The sequence below is a fragment of the Protomyctophum parallelum genome, assembly GCF_964188405.1.
Source record: "Protomyctophum parallelum genome assembly, chromosome: 2".
Classification (NCBI taxonomy): Eukaryota; Metazoa; Chordata; class Actinopteri; order Myctophiformes; family Myctophidae; genus Protomyctophum; species Protomyctophum parallelum.
In genome coordinates, this window is record NC_139699.1 from 11,439,426 (window position 1) to 11,464,692 (window position 25,267).

Below are 25,267 nucleotides of genomic sequence, written 5' to 3' on the forward strand. Positions count from 1 at the left end.
AGAGCAATAACTATTAGCAATAGCTTTTTTTATTCAGTCTTTTCAATCTTATTTTTTTTCCAGATAGATCACAATGAACACAGCCTTTAGACAATAGCAGTTGAGATAATCCATACAAATGAATGTCTCTGGTCTTTTTTACCAGTTGCCCATCGTAGCGTACGTGGAGCCCTATGGTAACAGTGTGGGCTTGGAGAGGGTGAGGGGACAACATTGACAAACATCGGGTGCTTATTTTAACTAACCAAAAGGACATGTTGATGTCTTTATGTGTGTGTGTGTGTGTGTGTGTGTGAATCTGCGAGTAGCCTAACATCATGGGTTCGCCTGCATCAGTGTGAGTCAGAGGAGAGAGGGGGATTAGCCATATTCAGCGAGGGCTTGTTTTAATCACTCGGTAAGGGGTATTTTTGTCTCCAGTGGCCAAAAATACCCCACCCTAGATTTGACTAATGCACCGATCAATCCTTTTTGCATGCCTACAGTGGGTAATTAGACAATAATGAGAAGCCTTACATTAGGCTTGATCCCCGACGATGTGTTGACCTCAGCAGCCACTGCCCCATTAGACAGCAAACAGCCTGAGAGGACCATGGCTATAAAGCATACCTTCTACCCTCCTCCCAGAACCAGCTCATGCCCGCAGCTTGCCAGGGTGTATACAATCATAGGAGCCAGACCAGAGGAACAGCGTTAGTGGGGACAGCCTTTTAAAAATGTCTGAACTGTGACTGTTTTTGTGGTAGCCAGATCCTGACTAAAAGACAGAGTCCTGGGGAATGAATTCTGTTTTTGTGGTAGCCAGATCCTGACTAAAAGACAGAGTCCTACGGGGTGAATTCAGTGCTAGTTTCAATGAATGGCCAAAACAAAAGGAGCACAGCAATGGTTTTAATGTGATGGCATTAAAACCAAGAACTATAGTCACAAATAAAGTTCAAACAATGAATCTATTAAAACAGATGAAAGCACACTGGCGCTGCCGGTGTGCATGCGCTGGACATACTGTAGACCAGTCTACACACACGTCTACACACATGTGAAGTTCTTATGATAATCAAATACAAAGAAATAAAGAGCATACAGTGATAAAACGATGGTACATCACAAAGATGAATGGCTTTATGCACTGTAGGGAATGTGAGGTCTATGGTGCACCGCAGGGAATGTGAGGTCTCAATGCTTTAAGGCATTGTTTACGTAGGATCAAAGCAACGGAGCAAACTTTGTTAATGAAATGTGGCAAAAGTAAACACTGTCAGAATTGTCGGCTCACAATTGAAAATAATTATTCTCCCTGTAAAACCCGGATTAATTTCAACCTTACTACTTTTTACTACTAGGACTTATCAGAGGAAAGTTTATGCACATTTATAATAATAATAATTATTAAAATAATAATAATAAATTAATTAATAATTTACATTTGGGGGATATCTTTCACAATAATAAATAAAACATGTTCTAGACATTCTAATGATTAGTTATTTTACTTACTTTTATCAGGGTTAAAGGTCAAAGGTCATAGGTTAAAATTGTTCAAAAGTCCAGAGATGTTTAATTGTGTGAATTTTAGCCTCTTTGGGGGGTATTTATATGCAAATCATATCATGACCAATGGCATTGCAATGAACATCAATGATGAAGTTTAGGTGAAAAAATGAATGAATGAATTAAAATATGTTGTATTATTGCAACGCTGGGTGTTACAGGGATATATATATATTTTAAAACATTTCCAGAGAAGAACAACCTATGGATACTCCTGTTTATACATATAATGAGCAAACAAATAAAGCGATGAGGAGGGGGTTGGGAAACACAACCAAATGTATGGAGAACAAACAGAAGAAAACATTGTAAATGTCAGGGAATGCAAGATGTCATTATAACGCAACAGTGTTTATGAAGGACATCTGTCGTTTAGCAAAGCTCCCCCAGGGGCGGCACAGTGTTTTAAATGACACAACGAGGGTGCATCTGAGAAGTCTTCGTTTTACTCGTCTCCTCTTCTTAGCCAAAATGTATTAGAAGACAGACACTGGACCAGGGTGTTCAAGAGAATATCTTGACGTTTATCACTACCTGTTCTACGAGATTGTGTGGACTTAAGAAAAGAGAGAAGGACAAATAAGTGGAAACAACATTAGAATACTCAGACATGACATGTCTCTGTAGGATAGAATGCGTATTTTTTTTGCCAACCCTGACACATTATGCACAAGTCATTGTTCCTTCACTCGGGCATGTCTCAACAAGAACTTGAGGTTATTGTCATATTTAATCTAGACTACTGTTTTGCCTATCTTATTGTCATTGAATATTAGAAAAAGCACTCCCCCCATTATTATTTCAGAGGGTGGCCGAAATGTGCCAAGATTTTAAAAAATAAATATTTGTATATATAGTTTTTGTTTCGTTAAGAAAGCCTGAATGTGAAGACACTTGGTTGATATAATTAAACCATGTACCTAAACACCGAAGACATCAAATCTAAAGGAACTTCAGAAAAGATGTTAGGGTTTCTCTGGAAAGTATATGACAATTCTAATGTGTATAGTGAAGGGATACATACAGTACGTACATACAGAAACAACACAGACTGCTGAAAAAAAAGAACCTCTTTTGGTCCTTTATAGAAAATGCACATTCGGGTGGACCAGGGTATCAATAGCAGTCACAAGCTCCACAGAAACAACAAGCTCTCCGCAGAGATGGTAAGGCAGTTATATGATCACCAAGGAAACCACTCCACTTTTCATTATGGCAGGTTTCTCCCCCCCCCCCCCCCCCTCCCTCCCTTTTTTTAAAATAAAGTAAAAACAGAACCACAATACATAATACCCATTCGAGTTATTGTTAAAGTAAATAGCTGCCCCGTAAAAATCTGCTCAGTAAAAAATATTCAAACGTGTCATGTTTTTTTTGTTCATTTTTTTTTCAGTTGTTGTCATTGGTTTTGAACTGTATTCTAGGTCGGCTGGCTCGTTACGCTTTTCAAACAGTTAATGTGTATTTGATCCAGTTAGATCTAGTTTGATCCAGTTAGATCTCAGGGTAGAAAGAGGCGACATGTCAAAAGCACTGAAGCCAGCCTGCAGGATGCAGAATAGAGGGGGGGGGGGGAAACATCAACAAAAATCCCAAACTAAAGCAAACTCACAGAGTTCGACAGCTACTAAGGCAACTTTTGCCAAATACAATATAAGCCCATGTATATTGCAACACAACTATATATTAATTTAATAAAATACACAATATCGCTTTTGTACACATAACAATTTGGCTCAAATGCACAGAAATTGCAGTAAAATCAATAAAAATATGTCATTTTTTATGTAAACACATTTAAATCGTATACATTTACACATATAATGATATATGTATAGTGATAATGTGAAGGGACATTTTCTTGTTTGTTAATATTTTGGGGTATTTTTCTTTGAAACAGTGGCAGTGTCCTTTGCGGTTCTTTGAATAAATACCCCTCTTTAACCTGTTCCTTTACTCCAGGACACCTTTTTTGCTCAAAGTTTTCTCATTTCTTGTTTTCTTACAAAATGTATAAATATCTCGTTAATATCTGGACACTATACATGAATTCATACATATATTGATCTATATAATCATATAGATGTTATCTTTTCACAGTTGAGGAAAAAATGTCCCTTTTTATACAGGATTGTGATTTGCCTTGAGGCAGAGTCAGACACATGGAAATTCACCGTACACAAGGGACTGAAAGCTGATGATTTACATGTATTAGACGATTACACAGATGGCCAATTGTATGTGTGTGTGCGTGTGTGTGTGTTCGTGTGTGTGTGTGTGTGTGTGTGTGCGTGTGCGTGTGTGTGTGCGCGCACGCATGTGCTCGTGTATTTTCAGTGTAGTGCATATGTATAAAATGGTGTCCACAGCTACACCAGTCAGGAAACATGAATGCTTAAATAGGGGGTGAGACACAGCTTACACATGTGAATATAAATGACAGGTGAAACATGGTTTACACTGTTAATAGTTTCCCCATCAGTACAACACTCTGGCCCTTTTTAGTCCATCGCTGACCCCACATCTGAACACCCCTGATTAGCCAGCTTCCAACACACAGAATCCGCATTGAACAACAATAATAAAAAGTCAGAAAAGATAACGTTGCTTTTTTTGTCTTTCCGTCCTTCCCTGGTCCCCTTGGGGACCAGACTTTTGTTCCTCTGTTCCTACCTCGATTGTCATGTCTGACCATACGAAGTCCTTGTCTTTTTATGCCCGGTGGCAATCACACTTAACAGAAATCAGCCTATACACAATCAGATATGTATAGGATTTCACAAGAAACCATGAACAACACACTTATGAGCTGGTGGGCACTTAGATAAAAGCTTTGCAAGGAGCCAGAAGCATAAGCCTCTGCCATCTGCTTAAAGAATCCAAAACAAAACAAAAAAATAGTTCATAAAGTCAACAGAATTCAAATGTTCAAATTGTAGTTAGTTATCAAGAATGGTAGCGATGTCACCACAACCAACTGGTGCCAAAGCAATATTATAAATTGTTTCCATTGTCCTTCCAGTTGTCAGTTATTGTCAACAACACATAATCTGACCACAGCTCCTATTATAAGAGCCTTAGTTGAGTTGAGTTGATTTGGTGACAGTTTTCGATGGCAGTCGCATCCTTTCCTCTCCACCCGTCTCGCCTCCTATCATCGTCGCCCTCCTCCGTCCTCTCTCTGAGTTCTCTCTGTGTCACTTCCTGAGTGTGCCCGTGGCCTCGCCTCCTCTGCAGTCCTGCAGCAGTTTGTCGATGTCCCTCACCACCTGGTCGGCGTCCATGCCGTCGTGGCCCGCCTCCAGCTCGGGCTGCTCCAGGACGCGCTCCATTTCCCCCGAGCACACCGCCGCCTCCTGACTGATCCTGGACCGGGCCTCCGCCAGCACCTTGGCCACCGGGTCGGACGGAGGCATGGCCGCGTAGCCGCCGCCCTGTTCTCTGCTTTGTTTGGCCGGCGACAGGTACTGGCCGTCGGGGGGGCCGTAGTGGCCCGAGCACGTGGCGGGCGGAGGCTTGCCCTCTGCGCCGTCCGCCGGGCTCTTCACCGAGGAGCACGGGGAGGAGGAGGTGTTGCAGCCCTTGGTGGGGCTGCCGGAGGCGGAGGGCACCTCCTGGAGCAAGGGGCTCAGCGCGCGCTTGGCCTTCAGGTAGGGCTTGACGTTGGCCACCAGGATGGTGTGGTCCCGGCGCTCCTTGCCGAACGTACAGAAGGTCTTCTTGCCGTTGGGGTTGACGGTCTCGTAGGTCTCCGTCTCCGGCACCGTCTCCATGCCGGCGGGCACAAACAGATTGTTCCGGTAGTCCACGCCCTCTGCCTGGTTGCCCCCCGCGGGGAACTGGGGCATCCAGCAGCGGTCAGAGTGACCCAGCACCCTGCACTCCTCCGTGCAGTTCACACAGTCCTCATCTGAGGAGACACAAAGACAGAGGGGGTGGGTTAATTCACACAGTCCTCATCTGAGGAGACATAAAGACAGAGGGGGTGGGTTAATTCACACAGTCCTCATCTGAGGAGACATAAAGACAGAGGGGGTGGGTTAATTCACACAGTCCTCATCTGTGGAGACATAAAGACAGAGGGGGTGGGTTAACCCATTCTGACCTGAGATCAGATTCTAAAAATGTCTATTACATCCTGACAGTTTCATTATTAACCCATTCTGACCTGAGATCAGATTCTAAAAGTGTCTTTGATTTTAAAAAAATAGCAGACCTACAAGCTCGTATCGCGCCACTCGGTGGCGCGATATGAGCTTGTAGATCTGCTATTTTTAAATAGTTCAAGCATAACATGATGCTGACACCAAAATGGGTGCCCGTTCAGAATGGGTTAATTCACACAGTCCTCATCTGTGGAGACATAAAGACAGAGGGGGGGGTGGGTTAATTCACACAGTCCTCATCTGAGGAGACATAAGGATAAAGACAAAGGGTTAACAGGTGAGGTCACAACAACATGCAGAGATATGCACTGCACATGTAATATAATTACACCACACAGAGAGGGGGCAGCTGAAAATAAATAAATAAGTGCATCACTGCATTCTGCAGAGCCGAAAGTCCAAGGCTGGGTAATTATAGCTAAACATATAATCAAATAATGTGAAAATGTGAACACACGTGCAGGCGCACGCACACACACACACACATATACACACACACACACACACACACACACACACACACACACACACACACACACACACACACACACACACACACACACACACACACACACACACACACTCTCTTCCCAGGGAACACCTGCTGGGCGAATATGCATTTTCCAAAGCTCTGATCAAGGGGATGGCAGAGCATACAGAGAGGGGATGTGATGGGGGGGGGGGGGGGGGTGGGCTACAGAGAGGGGATGGGATGGGGTGGGCTACAGAGAGGAGAACAACAACAGTTGAGGTTTGGCAATGGCATAATGCCGTTATCATAAATTCATGTCACTGAGCTTTGAAGCCCTCCCTAGACAGAGAGACGGTGCCAAACGCCTTGTGCTTCTTCCCTATGTGTGTTCCTGCATGTTTATTTGTTAGCCGAAGAGAGGGAGACACACATGCACTGACGCACGCACTGTGTGTGTGTGTGTGTGTGTGTGCGTGCGTGTGTGTGCTAGTAGCGCGCACACATTCTCCTCTTTCATCTCTATTCAGAAGGATGCACACTCTGGCTGATTACGGACGGGAGTGTTCATAGCTGTGTGAAATGGATCCAGAAATGGGTAGGGGAGGGAGGGCGGGGGGGGGGGGGGGAAATCACATTTCTTTCTCCCCTATTGGGCACAGGGTGAAAAACAGAGGAAGAAAGAGCATCTGTTGTCCCACAAATGGAATGATTCCATTGGCTCAGGTATACGTGGGATGAAGCTATATAAGACAACAACCTGGAAGACCCGATACCATGACTTCATAATATAACTAGAAAAAGTGCCCTTCTGGGCACAGGTCTCCACCAGGATAGGAATGTAGGACATTGCAGCTTGCCTTCATCTGGTGGTTGGATAAAAGGGCAACAAAAGTAAACAATTCCAGGCAAAGGTTCTTCCTTGGCCTCTAGGGAGTTGGCATACAAAGTTATCCACAGATCCGTGCAGTTAGAGGTAAAAACACTTTTCGGCCAGTTATAGCTCCACCTTGAGGCTGAGTTGAAATTGTTCATGTGGCATTTCTCCCTCGGCCTAGTGGGAATGTGCGTGCACAATTTCACGGAAATCATGCGATGTGTTCATGATTTGCAGCATTTTGTTTGAAACTGAGCACTCCTGTGAACTTTGGAAGCCAATCTTAACCAATCAGGATGGAGTCTGAGAAATCTGAAAGAGCTGTTTCGTTGAATGGCTCTAGAGAGACTGTGTACCAATTCGCGCGATGTTTGGACAAAATCTGTAGGTGTACTGTGCAAAGCGGCCTCCTGGTGGCGCTATAACAGGCCGTTCTGGCCGTTTGGGGCAGAGGTTCATCGTTGGCATCCAGGGAGTGTGTGTGCAAAATTTGGCATCGACCGGGTTAATGGTGCCGGAGATTAGCTGCTCACGGACACACACACGGACGGACGGACACACGGATGGACGGACGGAGTGCAAAACATACTCTCCCCCCATGCCTTCGGCCTGGTGGAGACAATTATGATACAAGGAGCTTCTTCGATCCATTATGTGTTACATGTTCCAGTCGGATCCGATATCAAATAATGGTTGCAGGTACAGTAGGGGTGTACTGTAAGTAACGATACATTTTAACAGCGATACGATACATATCACGATACATGGTTGACGATACGATACATGGACGATATTGGTTCATTATGGCGATCCGATACGATTCAATGATTTGAAATCGATACAGTAGATATGATTCAATGATTTGAAATCGATACAGTAGATACGATTCAATAGTATACGATACATAGTCAATGTTGCCGTTTTCATTTCGATATACTTCGATTTTTTTAATTAAAATAGATTTTTCAATGCCGTTACTATATCGTTACACCCCTAGTTGCAGGTTATTCTTAGCATTCGTTTGACTGACTACTGGAGTATAAGAGTGGGTGGAATTGTACAGCTTGACATTCAAATGAGTGACCCGTCAACTAAGTATAATTGGCTCTCAATGCTTTTCAATTCTGACTCACACAATGTGTGAGATTCTATGGCGAATCTAACCTGCCTGCCAATATGATTTAGCCCTGGGTTCAGTTGTCCATATCTGAGCATACCACTACAAAATACCAATTCTTATAATAAGCTTTCGAGAAAAAAAGAATTAACTGTCAAAAAAGTGTAAAGTCAAAAATGTCTTCTGCTGTGAAAGTCAAACTGCAATAGGTAAAGTATTTTGAGTATAGCTTGACAATAGGCTAGCATATAATAAGCATTACATGAAACAGCATAAAGTCTTAACGCCCCAAATCAGTCTTAATAACATTATAGTGACACTCCATCTACTAAAATGACATCTCATACTCCTCATGCAACTCCTTATAATGCCGTTAATATCAGTTTAGGTTGATTTAGGTGGCATTCACACCTCTACTTCGGGCAGAGAAGTTGAATTATTCTCGCAGATTTAATTTGCTGCGTTTTGACTTCACACTAGTTGTGTAAAAGCCGCACCAAGGAGACGCAGCAGGGAACGTTATCAGTGTGTTCAATTAACTACAGAGGCAATACATACTTTCCTCAAAACAGGAGAGGTTAAGCGTTTTATACAGTATCAAACTAATACAATGTGGTATATTGTTGATAGTGAGAGTCTGGATTAAGTGGATGTGGTCGGGTTCACTCATGGTTATAGGCTTGTCTTTGCAGTACGTTGCAGGTCAGTAGCCCCAATTCCCAAGAGACTGCTCTCCTTAAGCCACAAAGGGTGAGCTTAAGACTTCACAAATGGTTAAGGAAGGCCAAATTCTAACTGCCAAAGAGAGGCTGACATTTCCCATGCTGAAGCAGTCATCTGGGAGGGAAATAAAAGGAAACACGGAGAAGGGAAGCTTGACCAGTTTGAGACAGAGTAAATTGAAATGGTGGGGGGTGAGAGCATGTCAATGCCCAGACCCACACAAAGCAAGTACACGGTGTCTGTCTGTGTTTGTGCAAGAGTGATTTGAGATTAGAAAAAGGAAGTCCAGACCCCATGTCAAGACACACACAAATCGGTCCACAGCGAAAATCAATTTTTACACTCTCAGAGCCAATAACAACAAAGCTAAACACACATCCAAACACTAGTCTACAAGGCACTAGATCCTACGTACACAATACTAACTGGTCGGCTTCCCAGTTCCCACACCCAGCGAGCGTGTCTGCATTCCAGACACATAATTAACTTGGCCTCCACAATGTCTTCATGCTCTCCCAAGGTGCTTGTCCATTCACAGGGCACATATTAAAACATAAATAATCCATGGAGACATATTTCCCTGCATCTAGTTGGAGGGAATATCACGGATAGCTTATTCATGTTGGAGCTGCCCGTTCAACCTTGAGACTCCTCATGTATATGGCTAACAATATGACATATGAGGGCGACATTCATCTATCTCTCTCTCTCTCTCTCTCTCTCTCTCTCTCTCTCTCTCTCTTCGGTTGTGCTATAGAGGCAGTCCACCAAGGTCATAGTGGCGATTCATTTGCTATAGACGTTGACAGTTATCATCAACTGTAATGTTGTAACTGGTATCAATCTACTGTAATGTAGACTTAATACCAAAAGGCCTCTGGCTGTGACATTGCACTACTGTACATGCTTATGCTCCTGTAGAAGCCACACATCTGTATAATTTTCCATGCCATGGAGAAATACTACATACAATCCAAAATGTTACCACCCACCGCAAATGTCACGTGAGTTTCTATTATTCCAGTTCCCAGAGTCAGGAGACACAATCGTAAAAAGACAATCATACAATCAACTACAATATTTTACCACACTATTAACAATATAAAGACAACAATTACAGTTGAAGTTAAGTTAGTCCCTTCATTTTAAATAGCCAATAAGGGCTACGTGTACACTTTTGGAGTTACAAAGTGATAAATAGATCAGTGGGAGACAATAAACGAGATTTTTCAACATAACCTTCTCTTGAAAAGCCATAACAAATGGTATTTTTCTTTCACACTTAATTTCAAAATGGAATAAGAGTGCTATTAAAATATGCAATAACCAGGTGGAACCAGACAATACAACATTGTTGCAACAACTGTCAAAGATTTGCCTATACAGTAGATCCCCCTAGATCCATTCAAACACATTCAGCATTCTATCTACAGCGGATCCCCCTAGATCCATTCAAACACATTCAGCATTCTATCTCCAACCAAACAGCCATATTGTTCATCAAAATCCTATTTCTATTGGACAGTCTGATTAGAAGAAGTCTTTCTGCTGAGCAATAAAATAATTTTTTGTAAATTAGCACTTGATTAAAAAGGGAATTTGGGACATCAGACAAGACAAGTATATAAAATATAGGACATTGGGCCTGATTCACTAAGCTGTTCGTAAATAGTCCCTAGATAAAGTAGTCCGGCAGCCTATATGGTATGGTATGGTATATTGTTATTTTTATTGGACTCAAATATTGTCTATATACATACATTCATGAATCCACCTGCTGACCGGCTGTCATCATTGAGACATTTCTTTTATAGGGGGTAATATGTGACCATAGCATTAACATTATATAATATTTTTTTATATATTTTGACGTGTCAAACTAGGGGCTTTTCATGATTCTGAATCCATTCCAAGCATTAAAAAAGCACTTGGGAGGCATGGGCCGTGGCTCAGCGGTCCAGGCACCTTGGCTGGTAATCCAGTCTGGCAGTGTGCCGCGGGTTCGACTCCCGATCCTGACGGCCTCTACTGCATGTCTTCCCCCCATTTCCTGTCAGCCTACTGTCTGTCCCTCCATAAAAAACATATATATAATATATATATAACATAAAGGCGAAAGCCACAAAAAAACATTAAAAAGAAACAAAAAAAACCCACTTGGGCTAAAAATGGCCATAGCTGTCATGGCTATTTTTAGCCCAAGGAGTGTTTCTTTTGTGGAAAACTAAGGCTTGGAATGGATTCAGTGGAGGGCAGCACCTCAACTTCAGAATGTGAAAAGTGTGCCTGTGTATATATTTCCCTAAACACCCCCCACCCCCAGGCAGACGCCTGCCCCCTCCCTCTGGCCCCATGTGCCCATCCCATCTCATATTATTACCCAGCGCTGTGATTAATGTCCCCTCAACCACGGGGGGATGAGTGCAGGAGCAGATCTGTACTCAACTCAGCGCGTATTGCCAGCAGCACAACAGCAGGGGAGATATAGATAGCATTATTTGAGGATGGGAGACGGGATAGAGCTTCCCCAAAAGTTGTAAAATATTGAATGCTATCATCAACATATAACTGCATCCATTTTTAATCCATCTCTCTGCACTGGCTATAGCTTTGTACTTCCATGCACACCTGGGTCCTCATTACACAGCCCTCGGAGACACTGAGACATGGGATTATAGTTGGAGGATGATCTAAGACCATGTGCAGGCTTGTTACACGCACATGTGCGCAGCACACTTGTATTTTTGTAGTAGAAGAGTCCCCCCCAACCCTCCCAAAGGTGGACAAGAGGAAAAGGCAGCTGACAAATTTCACCAAGCATCTGTGACAGACCATGACCGCACCTGTTCACCTGAGGGGGCTCACAGTGTGTGTGTGTGTGTGTGTGTGTGTGTGTGTGTGTGTGTGTGTGGGGGGGGGGGGGGGGACTCTTCTGTGCGTAATCCCCCTCACCCATTGCTATCTCCAGTCCAGCTGATGCTTTGCCAGGCTTTAAAAAAGAGAGTAATGAAATTGTGACTCTGAATAAGAGAAGATTGCTTGCAGTTTAAGGTGGAGATGGTTGAGAGAAGGGTTTTTCTGTATGTATGCATGTATACTGTATGTATGTATGTATGTGGGCATTCACTTCTAGTCATTTTTACTAGTTGACTAGTCGACTAGTTTACTAGTAGTTGTTTAACTACCTATTATGTAAAAAATGTATACATTTAAAAACTGTGTACATTGGTGACTATAACTATAATTACCTGATCTTGAGGCCTACAAAATCAGTCAACTAGTACCAACAAGGTCGACTAGTGGATTTACTAGTCGACTAGTTGCTTAATGCCCTAGTGTGTGTGTGTGTGTGTGTGTGTGTACACACTAGTGTGTATGCATCTACTGTATATGTACAGTCAGTCCACAGCAGACCACCAGCAGAAGAAGTATAACCAGGGAATAAAATAATAATAAAGTTGGCCGAGTGGCCAAGGCTCCAAAACGTGACAGACTCCAGCAATACCTGGCTCTTAGGGTGTTTTATTTCCCCCGGTTGCAATGTATTTACAGTAGAAACACCGGTCTAACAAACAAAAGAAACACTGAACTTAGAAAAGACAGAAAATTACTTGAAAGCAAATAGGAAACCAAACGCAGAGCTTGAGAAACTCTATCAGGCTAAATCCCTTCCATCAAGGGCCCCCTAGCAGCTCTCCCTGGGTGTTACCTTCTGGTTGCCCCAAGCCCAACTGAACTGACTCACTGCCCCTGCAGCCTCCCTCTTATACTAGGCAAGACTATACCAAGGAACAGTTCTGTAATTGGTAACACATTTAACTCAACATCTGGCTAACCATGGCCCATGAGTTAACTTACCCAATTACCTAGGTTTACTAAACCAATTAAAATACATTACATGCGCGAGCGATGCGCCACAACATCAAGCTAAATAGAAAACATAACACAAGAGCTCTTGTAACCCAGACAGACTGCACCCCTCCTGCTCTATAGCACTTGGTACCTTCCTCCACTCAGTCAAGAGGATCACCAGTACTGCAGGAGAGCCAGGTGCCAAACAATCATCATTAAACACAAATGACACCAAACATACTGTATATGCTGTGACAATATTTGCAAAGTTCTCTTTTACAATTCACTGTGAGCTACAATAATAAAATCATGCACTCGATTAATGTCGATTAACACAGTCTTCCAAGCCGGACGGCAAAGTTAGTTAATTGGATGCAACTGTGCATTGTTCTCCATCAATGTGTATGTGTATAGGGCACGGGCTTCCCCGTGACAAGGGTAATAATAATAATAAGGGTAATAATAATAATAATAATCAGTGGACCTCAATAAACATCAATCACAAACAACAACTAGAGGATTTGACACAGAGGATATGCCGTTATTATTATGACATGTTTTGTAGAGTGCTTTTCTTATTTCTTCAAGGGCAATGTATAATAATAATAATACCTAAAAAAACTTTCGCTCTGAAAGAATATACAGTATATTCAAAGATTTGTGCCGCATTTTTACGATTTCAAAAAAATAGCAGACCTACAAGCTCGAGTGGCACGCTATAGCCTATGAGCTTGTAGATCTGCTATTTTTTCAATAGCTAAAGTATAGCATAATGCTTAGTTAAAACACCAAAAGGGGTTCCCGCCCAGAATGGGTTTTAAGGTGTATTTCAGTCTTGGGGACTGTTAAAGCTCCCGTTCCTCTCAACAGAAAAACATAAATCTGATTTTATAATATTGCAATCCCTCTGAGCCTGAAGGATAAAGCCTCAGGCTTCCTTCCAGCCTCTACTCTTTAAGATAACATACTGTAAGTTAATTAGAATATACTGATATTTCTCAGCAAATCAATCAGCCAGTGGGCACAGCATTGTTATGGAAATGAGGGAAACCAAATCAAGTGCATTACTAGAAATCTGTTCCTAGTTTGTGTTTGAAATCAAAACATTATGTTAAAAGAAACGGGTTCTCCTCCACAATCAGGGGTCATATTTTGCCAGCATCTCTTGCTCGTTTAAACAATATTTTCATTACCTTACATTCCCATTTGTTTGATGGCTTTATCACATGGGCGTTTAACCAGCAGCTGACACAGTTTTGAGGAGTTGATCGTCTCATGTATTGACAGGAGATGCATCACATAAACACATTTAAATCTGCGAATAAATATTATAAATATATATTATATTATTATGTACATTGTACAGTTACATTTACATCATCTTTGCTAATTGCTACATTGTGGAATTGTGTTTGCATCTTCTTAAAGGCAATTAATTTCTTCGGTACAAAAATGTATTTTCCAATGAGATTCTAATCCCCTCCCCCTTGAAATCGCTCAGACAGGAGATAATGTCAGACTGAAGCTTCAAGAAAGCTACAGTCTGATCATCAGGCTAGACCAGAGGTAGAACACTGTCGTTCCCTGATGTCATCGCTATAGGGACACATGATGTCATCGCTATAGGGACACAGGCATCAGTAAGAAGGAACTGGGGATGGCAATGAAGGACCGGGAAGTCTGGCGTGGCATTGTGAAACCCATGATCTCTTCCGCGGTCGAAAAATGATGATGAGGATCTATGCAAAGACAATGATGCTGGAACTCCTTGTGCTCCATGTCGAACTATGGGAACTAAAATGCTTAATATGGGAACTAAAGTTTCACAGAAGACATTTCACAGCTAAATAAGAGGAATATCTGCCCCTCTGATTGGCCATTGCTCGACTCGGTTGCTGCTCCTTTTGCATAAAGTTGGACTTTATGCTCAAGTTCTTTCTTTTTCGTCAAAGCAATTTTGTTGCCCAGCAACCTTTTTGGAGATGAATAACTTCCAGACGCTTCCGGGTACAGTAGAGTACATCTCCCCCGTGAGATAGCTTTTATCTCAGTGGGAGGCCGGAGAATACCAACTCACAGCAGGATATATGCTCGGCGGCATTGGTAGGGGAACCCAGCACTGAGAATGAACCAAGGACAAAATGTCTCTGGATCAAACACATCCTCTCTTCAGGCATTTCCACACACACCACAGCACCCCCACCAACTAATGCCGGGCTAAGTTGTTCAAAGGAACACCCCGAGGGGGAGACTGTTCATGTATAGGAGAGAGTTGGGGATGAAGCAGGGAGGAGAGAGGAGGGGATGATGAAGAAGAGGAGACCAGGCTCGTACTCAAAACGCAAACAAACACACAAAGCCGCCTAATCAATGGTGCACAAGAGGAGCTACGTACGCGCTGTGGGTGTTGTGAGCGATTATAGGCATACGGGTAACAGAGGTCAGTGACATGTAGGGGTGACGGTGGTTGTTTATGGATTCATGGTCTTAAAAAAGCTATATTTCTCCAAGCACATGCGTCACCGAATCGGAATTTCCCTTAAAATGCATGACATTGTAGAAATTGTTATCAATTGTGGCTGGGTAAAAGGTTGCAGCTTTGTGGCATTGTGTACAGGATGGCCTCTCTTGTCAATAGGGACACACTGAGGACTCTAGCTGGAGCTGGATATTTCACCTTCAAATAAAATAAACATAAGAAAAAGTGTGAAATATTCATTGAACCTCTGCTCATTATGCATTATGGCTCAGGGTAGAGAACAGCTAATTGAAAATGGCCTGATCTACAAGATACACTACACCACAAAGACACACATGCACCTGTCAAACTACTTCAAAATCATTAAAGAAATAATTTCCTAATAATAATAATGACTCAACCAGACCATCTGGTGCTCTAGCTTCCCCCTCCTTTTTCTGTTGAACTTCTTGACCTCCGACTTGTCAGTAAATGACTGGACGGTCATCATTGGTCACCAGGTCATTCAGTTAGTGGTTTCTCAACTAGTGGAAAGAAAATAACAGAAATCAACAAATCCTACATAGCTAACTAAAGTCAGGGACCACCTGTTGAAAACCCCTGTTCTATAATATGTGACCATGTCATATGAAAGCAGCAGGGAATTATAGCTTCAGATTGACATGTTGGTTGTTCAGTTTGACCCACCAGTTTTGGAGATATGGCTTATGGAGTAATGTCTTGCAGAGAAACAGCGAGTTGAGAAAACAGGCTTGAAAAGGTTCACTTCTGTGGTCTCTAACATTACACCAGAAAAGTTTTTCTCCTCTGGTGAAAAGCTGGAATTTGCGCGATGGCAGGCTCTCAGCCAAATCTGGTCACATCAACTATCAAAGGCGCCAGAGGTTAGACAAAGCAAAACAAAAAACTAAAACAAGTAAAACACCTCTCACTATTTCTGGTGTTATCTGCTGACAATCAGATATCGTCTCGTAAAAAGGGAAAACAGAAAAAGAACCTGACAAACGGGTTCAAACAGCAGCAAACCGCCATGGGAAACTATTTAAAGCCAAAACAAAAAGTGCTGAGAACAGCCAAAGAGATGTTTATCTGTAAACATGTCAGTGAAGAGTGACAGAAGTCTTCAGAGAGTGCCCCTATCCGTCAGCACCCTAGTGTTCACAATAACGTGAAGCTGTTTTCATTCAGCCGCTGTCGAAGTTAGTTTCCTTTATTGATCCCGCGCGGTGGGAATTTCATTCGCCCGGAGGCAGCACGGCAGTTACACTTACAGAGTTACAGAGTCGGAGTTGGAAACAGCAATGCAAAGGCAAGAAATAAGAAGAAGCACCAACAATAAAGAACAAAAGTATACACCTACTACTGTATATTTACAATTACAATTTAGGCATTTAGCAGACGCTCTTAATCCAGAGCGACTTACATTAAGCAAGAACAAAAAAGCATGGGAATACATCACATAAAAACATTTATCATGAAACATGCATAAGCTAAGAAAGTAACATTGGAATATCTATATAATGAAACTATACATATAAACTATACATATATACTACTATGCTATACATATGTACTATGACGTGCTATGACTACATACAATGCAATTATAGTGCTGTCTACATAACATGCTATAAGTCTGTATCAAATGCCATCTAAGTCTACAGAAATGCTATCTAAGGGGGTGGGGTAAGTGCTACGGGCCATGATGGAGTCTGAAAAGGTGGGTTTTCAGACTACGGCGGAAGATTGGGAGTGATGCTGCAGTTCTGACTGCAATGGGAAGTGCATTCCACAGTTTTGGAGCCAGAAGGGCTCCAAAACTGTGGAATGCACTTCCCATTGCAGTCAGATATATACAACTATCTTGTACTATGCAGACAAAACAACACCAGGTTACAGTGTCCTCACAGTATCTCACCCAAAACAAAAAGGTGTCAGTGTCAAACCGTGCAACCAGTACAATCAGTGCAATGCAAATGAAAGTGACAGTGTCCACAGTGCAATCAGTACAATAACAGTACCCTGAAGTGTCATTAGAGTCTTGCATGGAGACATGCTGGACAATTATGTTGAATCGAGGCCCTGCTTGAAGCACCCTTTAGCTTACCCACATCAACCCTCTAGCATCTCTACTCGCATTTGTTGCACCTACGCTGTGGAATGACTTACCACTCTACTTGAGAAATGCTGTGTCTGTTGAGAACTTTAAGAAGCTACTAAAAACACACGACTCTGATGAAGACTGCAAGGTCGAAACGTCGTTTTTGTATACTTAGCACCTAATAAAAGGCTCTAAATGTCCGTGCTGCTCCAGTCTCTTCTCCTTATGCAACTAAAAACTAATTTGTACCGCAAACATTTTGGTTTGCTTCAGTGATTATTTCTATTTTATGTTGATTTCTAGGTACTGTCTTTGCTGCTCCGTTTCTTATTCCATTGCTGGTTTATCTTTGATTGTCCGGCCTTGCTCCGTCCTGCCTTTCAGACCTACTTGACCGCCCGCGAGTTGAGATCCTCGGGGAAAAGCCCTTCTCACCCTAAAAACATTGCCTTTGCAATCCTTTGCACCCTCATTATGGAACACCCTGCCAAGCTGGAGATCAGTCTTGCCGACTCGGTTCCTCGTTTTAAATCACTCCTGAAGACCCATTTCTACAAAGCTGCTTTTAATCCTTCATAGTTGTGATCTCTTTGTACTTTCTGATGTATTGTTTTCACCTTTTTATGTTTTTATGTTTTTCGATGTGCCATTATTCTGTTGCCTTTAGATGTATGATATTTTCTATATGCTCTTGTTGTTATTATTATTATGTTCTTGTTTTATTCCTATTATTTTATTGTATAGCACCTTTACCGTACCTTACCTTACCTATTCTGGGCATGCCATAATAGGCAAAGGCAGGTGAAAACGTGCAGAAAATAGAACATCTACTAGTGTGAGAACATCGGCTATTTTCGGATAAGACATGTGTTGTAAAGGGAAAAAGGAGGGTACCGAGTGTAGACCCCTGGGGGGCCCATGGTCAACATATAGGGCTTAAGTGGTTATGTTTCATCACGCACACACAGCGGTTTGGGAGAAACTAAGTGGACGGACCTGGTCTGAATACCCATGATACCTTGATGAAGAGCTTAATGGTCGATAAAAATAGCAACGTGGGGTTTGGGGATGTGGGGGGTGGGCTTTACTGCTAACCATGCTCAGAGGTGTAGCAATAACTCACAAGGTCACTGAGGAAACGTTCTGGCTTCAGCAGTAGTCCTGAGTGGTAATTTAACTTAAATGTTACCCGTACGGGTCAATGTTTAGATTTTCAGAGTTTAATTAACACCTGGGATTCTGCTGTGTTCATAACCCAACATATGACTGAAGACACTGGAAGTGTATATATATTTCTCAACTACATAGAGCTATTACTGCATGAAACTAAATAAAAGGAAAATTAAACCAGACTTGTGATACTATAAATAGTAGTTAAGGTCAGAGTAGTCTAGTAAGAGAGTGGCGACACGCTTTGATCTCGCCGCAAAGCGGGTTGCTATCGGCTATAGTTCCAAAGATTAGAACTATCCCATTTAGATAGAACAAGCACTTCCGCGTTCCATTGTTACCATGATGGGAGTCAATGCTAGTGTCGCCACTCTCTTACTAAGGTATAATAACACCCAAAAAATCTCTCGCAGATTTCACGCAAAACTCAAAAGCCGACTATAAAGAGAAATGCAGAAGAACAGCAGTTCTAACGTGGCGCAGACAGGCAGATTAGACATACATAGTGTGGATCTAACCAGGTACAACAGGGGGGACAGATAGGGTGTCAGGAAGGAACAGAGAGTGCCAGAAACAGACACATGCAGGGGTTCCGCTCTGCCTTATACCTGGAGGAAGACACGGAGGGCGCCCTGAAGGGTGGCAGAGGAGACGGCGAGGAGGACTTATTAGAAGACAAGGCGAGAAGCATGGCGAATCAGTGTCTAATCCTCCGTTTCCTCTAAGCCTGTGTAATTAGGACATGGGGGATCGCAACATGACAGAGGATGCTTCTAGATCTAGACCGTGCTGTGCGGATACTTTCCCAGTGCTTTATAGCCCAGGCACATTCGGGCTTCTTATCTAAATTCAGCGTGCTTCTTCTTCTGTGTGGGTGTGTTGCACGTGTGTGTATATACAGTATGTATATGCAAGCGTTGAAGCACGCTTGTGATTTCTTTTTAGTCTTTACCGCGCATCTCTCAGTGTGTTCACTCATTAGCAACCTAAATAGATGTTGCTTGCCTACGCAGGTTTTTTTAGTTTCGTTTGCTTCATTTGCATCTGCAAATGTTGTGTTGCGGGTTTGTTTTCGATAGGCTTTTGGGAGACCTTTAGTTGAGACTTTAGAGACACACACACGCACGCACACACCTTTACGAGAGAGCAGCGAGACTCAGACAACAATGCGAGAGACTAGAAAAGCAGTGCTGCACTCCTACTCACCCTGTTAATAGCCTTTAATCTACTTCATTCCCCCAGTAGGCAGCATGCAAGTTACCATGGCCCATTTACAGAGACATGGGGAGAATAGGAGAAAGAGAGTCACAGTGTGTGTGTGTGTGTGTGTGTGTGTGAGAGGGAGGGAGAGATTAAGGCCCGCATTTATCAACGCGGTGTACACCCAAATTTGGGTGTACACACCGGGTGTACTGTACCCTACACCCACATTTGGGCGTACACCAGCGTTGATAAATGAGGGCCTAAGAGAGGGGGGATAAAACTAAAACAAGACATAAGGTCTAATAACTGCGTGCATGTTGGAACACTGACTTCATGTGGCAACAGCTGGATAAATCTATTGTGTACAGTGGGAAAGAAAAGACATCAGTCTGTCATCTCCATATTTGGAGTATTGAAGTATCACACAAAACTAATCTCCCTTGACTTCCGATATTTTTTTAAGGTTTAAAGTTTTAAAGTATGCACAAGAAATGTGTTGCTGATCACTTGATCAGTCCAGTGGTCTGTGAGATCAGCCCCATTTAGACACAAACTCTCTTTGTGACAGTGTTACAATGTAAACAAAAACAAACGTACTGTCTCGAGAATCGATGACTACAAAACGATGCTCACCCCTTCATAACTTTGATGATGGTGTTTGAACTCTAGCGTTCTAACTCTGGGTTGAACATTCAACGAAAATATAATAGCAAATCTGCAAGCTCACGATGCATAGCTACATGACACATTGTAAGCTTTTAAACGCCATTGACAATGAAGGGAAAACTAACGTCATAATGTGCCTCATTACGTCATATAGTCTCTTTATTGTTAATGGCGTTTAATGTTTGTGTTTGCACCGTTTGTTTTACATCACCATTACATCACCTAATCAACATGAGTTAGACTTTAATATATTAGCGCCCCTCACTTCACATGGGTGTGATTTTGTTTTACTCAGGTCAAGTTTAGAGGGTTTAAGGGGTTAAAATATTTTAATGAATGAGTTAACCCATTTTTGGCGGTAACCCCATTTGGTTTTTAAGCATTATGTTATACTTTAGCTATTGAAAAATGGCAGATCTGGCACCGAGTGCCGCGCTATGAACTGTAGGTCTGCTATTTTTGAAAAATCGTGAAAATGTGGCGCAAATCTTTGGATATATATTCTTTCAGAGCGAACGATTTTAACTCAAATCTTTGCTTCTTGGGGGGGGGGGGGGGGGGGGTCCCTGGAACAACATATTTTCAGATGGGGGTCGGCTGCCTATTACATATAATTTTTGGAGAAGTTGACATGAAAATATATAAGAACCACTGACATAAAAACATGAAAACATTAAAAAAAAAAATTATAATCTAAATTTTAGGTCTAAATGGATTAAATTCTAATTCTCTCCCCTCTTTCCACATCGCTCCGGCTGTCTCTCCACAACAATTGGATTTGAACCACTCAGGGTGTCGTGGCTTCACGCAAAGTATAATCATTCCCCTGATGCACGAGGATTATGGACTTGTTTGTGAATGCTCTGCCTCAATTGAACCTTCCCCAGGGCTGAGCGGCACACGCAAACAATGCCCACAGATGGTAACAGAGTATTTCTGTCCGTTGACGTAATCAGTCATTGTCAAAGACAGGGTTTCATAAAAACTTACTTTAAAATGGCTAAACAATGAGGTAGTAGGTATCGGATCTCGATTAACAATTCACCAAATACACTTCTCCCCCAGACCTCCTGGTGCGTTCATATGCTTGCCTCTGTCTCCAGTCATGTCTGTATTCAGTATTGTTCACTTCCCATTGTTGTCGACGCTTGTTTTTGACTCTCTACTTTAATTTAATTTCCTTGTTTTATGGTGAATAATAAGAGTACTACAGACAAAAAACAGTTTAAGTCCACATTTTATTCTGACCCATCCACGAAAAGGCCTCGTTGTCCTGACCCTTTATCCATCATTTATACTTTATGGATAATTAGTGTGGACTTAAACAGTTTTTCGTCTGTAGTGTTATTGTAGTATTTTATTTCCTTGTTTTATTGTGAATAATTGTAAATGTATGTGAAGTTGTTTGTGTGTATGAGTGTATAATATAATATATATTCTATGAAAGTGTGAAACAGCTGAGGTTATGTGGGAAAAAAGCAGTTGTAAGAAATATGTATGTTTATAATTCTGTGAAGTTGCCCAAACTGAAATAAAAACAAAGTAAAAAACTAAAAAAGTCTAAACAGAGTAAGATATTGGACTGTCTTAACCCCACGTACAGTAGGTACTTCTGCATGTCACACCACAAATGCTCTATTGTAACACATTGTATTACAGTAATACAGTAATACAGTAATACAGTAAGTGCAAAGCTACTGGGATGTATTAGCAAATACTGTACCTAGAGGCAATGATACTTGTCTAAGATGTCTACTTTAAAGGAGAATTCCATGCTAGAAGGCTTTCTTACCTGTATTTGTAGTTGTTACATGTGTAGTTTATCACCAAAGAGGTCCAGGTGTTATTTTGTGCAAAAGCTCCTTATTGGCAATTTCCTCTACCATAAGCCCTCAATTAATTGCATTGAATTGCATTGAATTGAATGGGGCATTGGGGTGTTGTGCTGATTCGCTTATTCCCATCGCTCAAAAATCAATGTCTTTTGTATAGCCTCTCTTCATAATGTAAATAGTATCCCAAGCGGCACACTTTACTACTTAGTTAAATAAGCGAATTAGCACAAAAACCCAACCCCGATTGAGGGCTTATATTATAGGGGAAATAGCCAATAATGCACTTTTGCACAAAAATAACACCTGGACCTCTTTGGTGGGGACGTAACAACTACAAAATAAAGGTAAGAAAGCCTTCTAGCATGGAATTCTCCTTCAATGCATGACAATGTATTTGTATGTTTAGCCCTTTTTCGTACTGTTGAACATTTTGATGCACGTTTTGAAGATGATGGATCATATTGTTGGAACTTATAATGTGGAAAAACCCTGGCAGCGTCTTTTTGAATGGTAAGCAATGACCTTGGAGATTGATGTACGATGATGTGCATAGGTTAACCCACAGAGAAACTATGGCCATCCGTCTAGACGCCCTGCAGAGCTACTCATCTCCTTGGCAACAGCTGGAGAAATCTATTGTGTACAGTGGGAAAGAAAAGACAATGCCGTGGGGGCCCGGTGAACTTTGACGTACACTACCTCCCCGTAATAGAATTACTGCTGCTCACTCCAACAGACAATGTGTGGACAGAAAACACGTGCTTTCATAATGGAGTAAGTAAATGATTTTCCGCTAAATGTACCTGACAGTATACTTGAAGCAGAGCAACCTACCGGTACATTCCTCCAAATCTCATCAGCAGCCAGCCGGTACGGCAATATCAGAACCTCAAGAGTTACATTCATGACGTTAAAGACCTCTAGAGACAATAACATCATATCAGCAAAAAACTAAAGCAGGAGAAACAACATCTGATATATCTGTAATGTAGAGAGAGACCTTTTGGTTGTACCGTTTGTAGCAAAAAAGCTTGTAAATATCTAAGAAACAAACCCGTTACCTGTACTTTTGTGGCAAAAGCGCTCGCACTATCTTTTTCTGCTTGATCTCTTTACCCCCCCCCCCCACACACACACACACACACACACACACACTCCCTTTCTTTGTTTATTGAAACTTATTGAACTTGAACTGACGTTGCCGTTTCCAAGCAGTCGTACAACAATGCCATTCGCCAAAAATAGCTGATTTGACGTGCGGCTTATTGAACGGCTATTTTGGGCACCACGATACCGCTGTTACTGTACAACACGTACACACATCAGGCTCAAGAGTATAATGTGAGAAGAACAGTTTATTTTGGTCAAAAAAAGTAAAAAAAAAAAAGGACAATCCAGCTGCCAAAAGAGTATATTCTATTCTATTCATTAGTTAGATATTGTTCTTGTGTCTTAGCCACAGAAAATGCCTAGACAACTGTCTAGCCATCTTTTCTTACATCTTACATTCATATTCATTGCAGAACGCTATATGCACGCACGCTCACACTCGCTTGTTTTGTTTGGGAAATCCTTTGCCCGAATGCCTTTTACCTGGTGTAATACAACACAGCCACGAGGTGGAACGATGGGGACAACATGACCTTCTTAATCCATGCTGGGCGGGAACCCCTTTTGGCGTTTTAAAGCATTATGGTATACTTTAGCTATTGAAAAATAGCAGACCTACAAGCTCGTAGCGCGGCACTCGGTGCCGCGCTACGAGCTTGTAGGTCTGCTATTTTAGAAAAATCGTGAAAATGTGTCCCAAATGTTTGCATATATTCGTTCAGAGCGAACGTTTTAACTCAAATCTTTGCTTCTGGGAGGGTTCCTGGAACAACATATTTTCAGATGGGGGTCGGTGGCCAATTACCTATAATTTTTGGGGTCCTTGACATGAACTATTGAGCACCACTGATATGGAAACATGAGGTTTTTCAGATTTCTTTTTTTTTTAAAGACTTCGATGTCAGGCCTAAATGGGTTAATGCTCCTGCAGTGCGTTGTACAGTAGCAGCACAGTGTAGATTCATGCTGCAAAACGTCCTCTCTGGACTGTAATGTGTGTGATGAGAAAACAGTAGACTTTACTGTGTAGGCATTTTGATCAATTGTGCCAATGAGCAGTACGGTGAGGCTCCCCTTAGGATATTGGCTGCTGTTGAACGGAGGCTAAGTGGAGAGGTGGGGAGAGGTAGATTTGGTCGATGGCGTTGGCTTTCTCAGCCCCGGGCATAACACATTTAGATAGCTAACTGACACACTTTGGATGTATTAGGCACAGTAAGGCTCTGCCAACCCCTCTTCTATTTCTATTGAACCCCTCCTCTCCTATCATAGCCTGTCACTACTATCTCCTCTCCATACTAGACTCCAAGAATGCGCCTCATATTTCAGTACATTGCTTTAGCATTGATGTCCCCCTGTGCTCCAGCCAAATTAGTGTTTGCTGTCTAGCCCATTCTGACCTGAGATCAGATTCATACGAGGTTTCCGCCGGACACACACTGGTCTGATTAACCCATTCTGACCTGAGATCAGATTCTAAAAAATGTCACTCGTTTAAAAAAAAAAAAAATAGCAGACCTACAAGCTCGTATCGCGCCACTCGGTGGCGCGATATGAGCTTGTAGATCTGCTATTTTTAAATAGCTAAAGCATAACATGATGCCAACACCAAAATAGGTGCCCGTTCAGAATGGGCTAGACTCACTGGTTGCTTGTGTACACTCTGTCCAGATAAACACATGCACACACACACTAACTCGCCCACTCATCTGTTCATAAGTACGATTAGATTAAAATAAACTCTCTGACGGAAATGCAATAAGGGTCTATTAGTCTGCCCATCAGGGGCGGTATAATCATTTCAAATAGAAATGTGTTTTCCATCTCAGTATCTAATTTATACTTTCTTTGCCTCTCCATCTGTTTCCCTCCTGAGACCAGTGGGTTATGAGCACAACAAGGCTCTAAAACGGGCTAGGTTCAACATCAGGGCACTGCAATAAAAGCA

The 25,267-nt window shown here is 42.1% G+C and overlaps 1 protein-coding gene across 2 annotated transcripts in view; it reads right to left on the bottom strand.

Annotated features, from left to right (window-relative positions):
* Positions 1-4,514: 4,514 nt before the first annotated feature.
* Positions 4,515-25,267, bottom strand: part of LOC310854968 (protocadherin-17-like) — a 319,220-nt gene continuing 298,467 nt past the window's right edge. For both annotated transcript variants that reach the window (XM_083759752.1, XM_083759753.1), the window contains one exon: positions 4,515-5,461. In XM_083759752.1, coding sequence (XP_083615878.1) covers positions 4,749-5,461 — 713 coding nt within the window. In that variant the 3' untranslated portion in view covers positions 4,515-4,748. The remainder of the gene's footprint in view (positions 5,462-25,267) is intronic.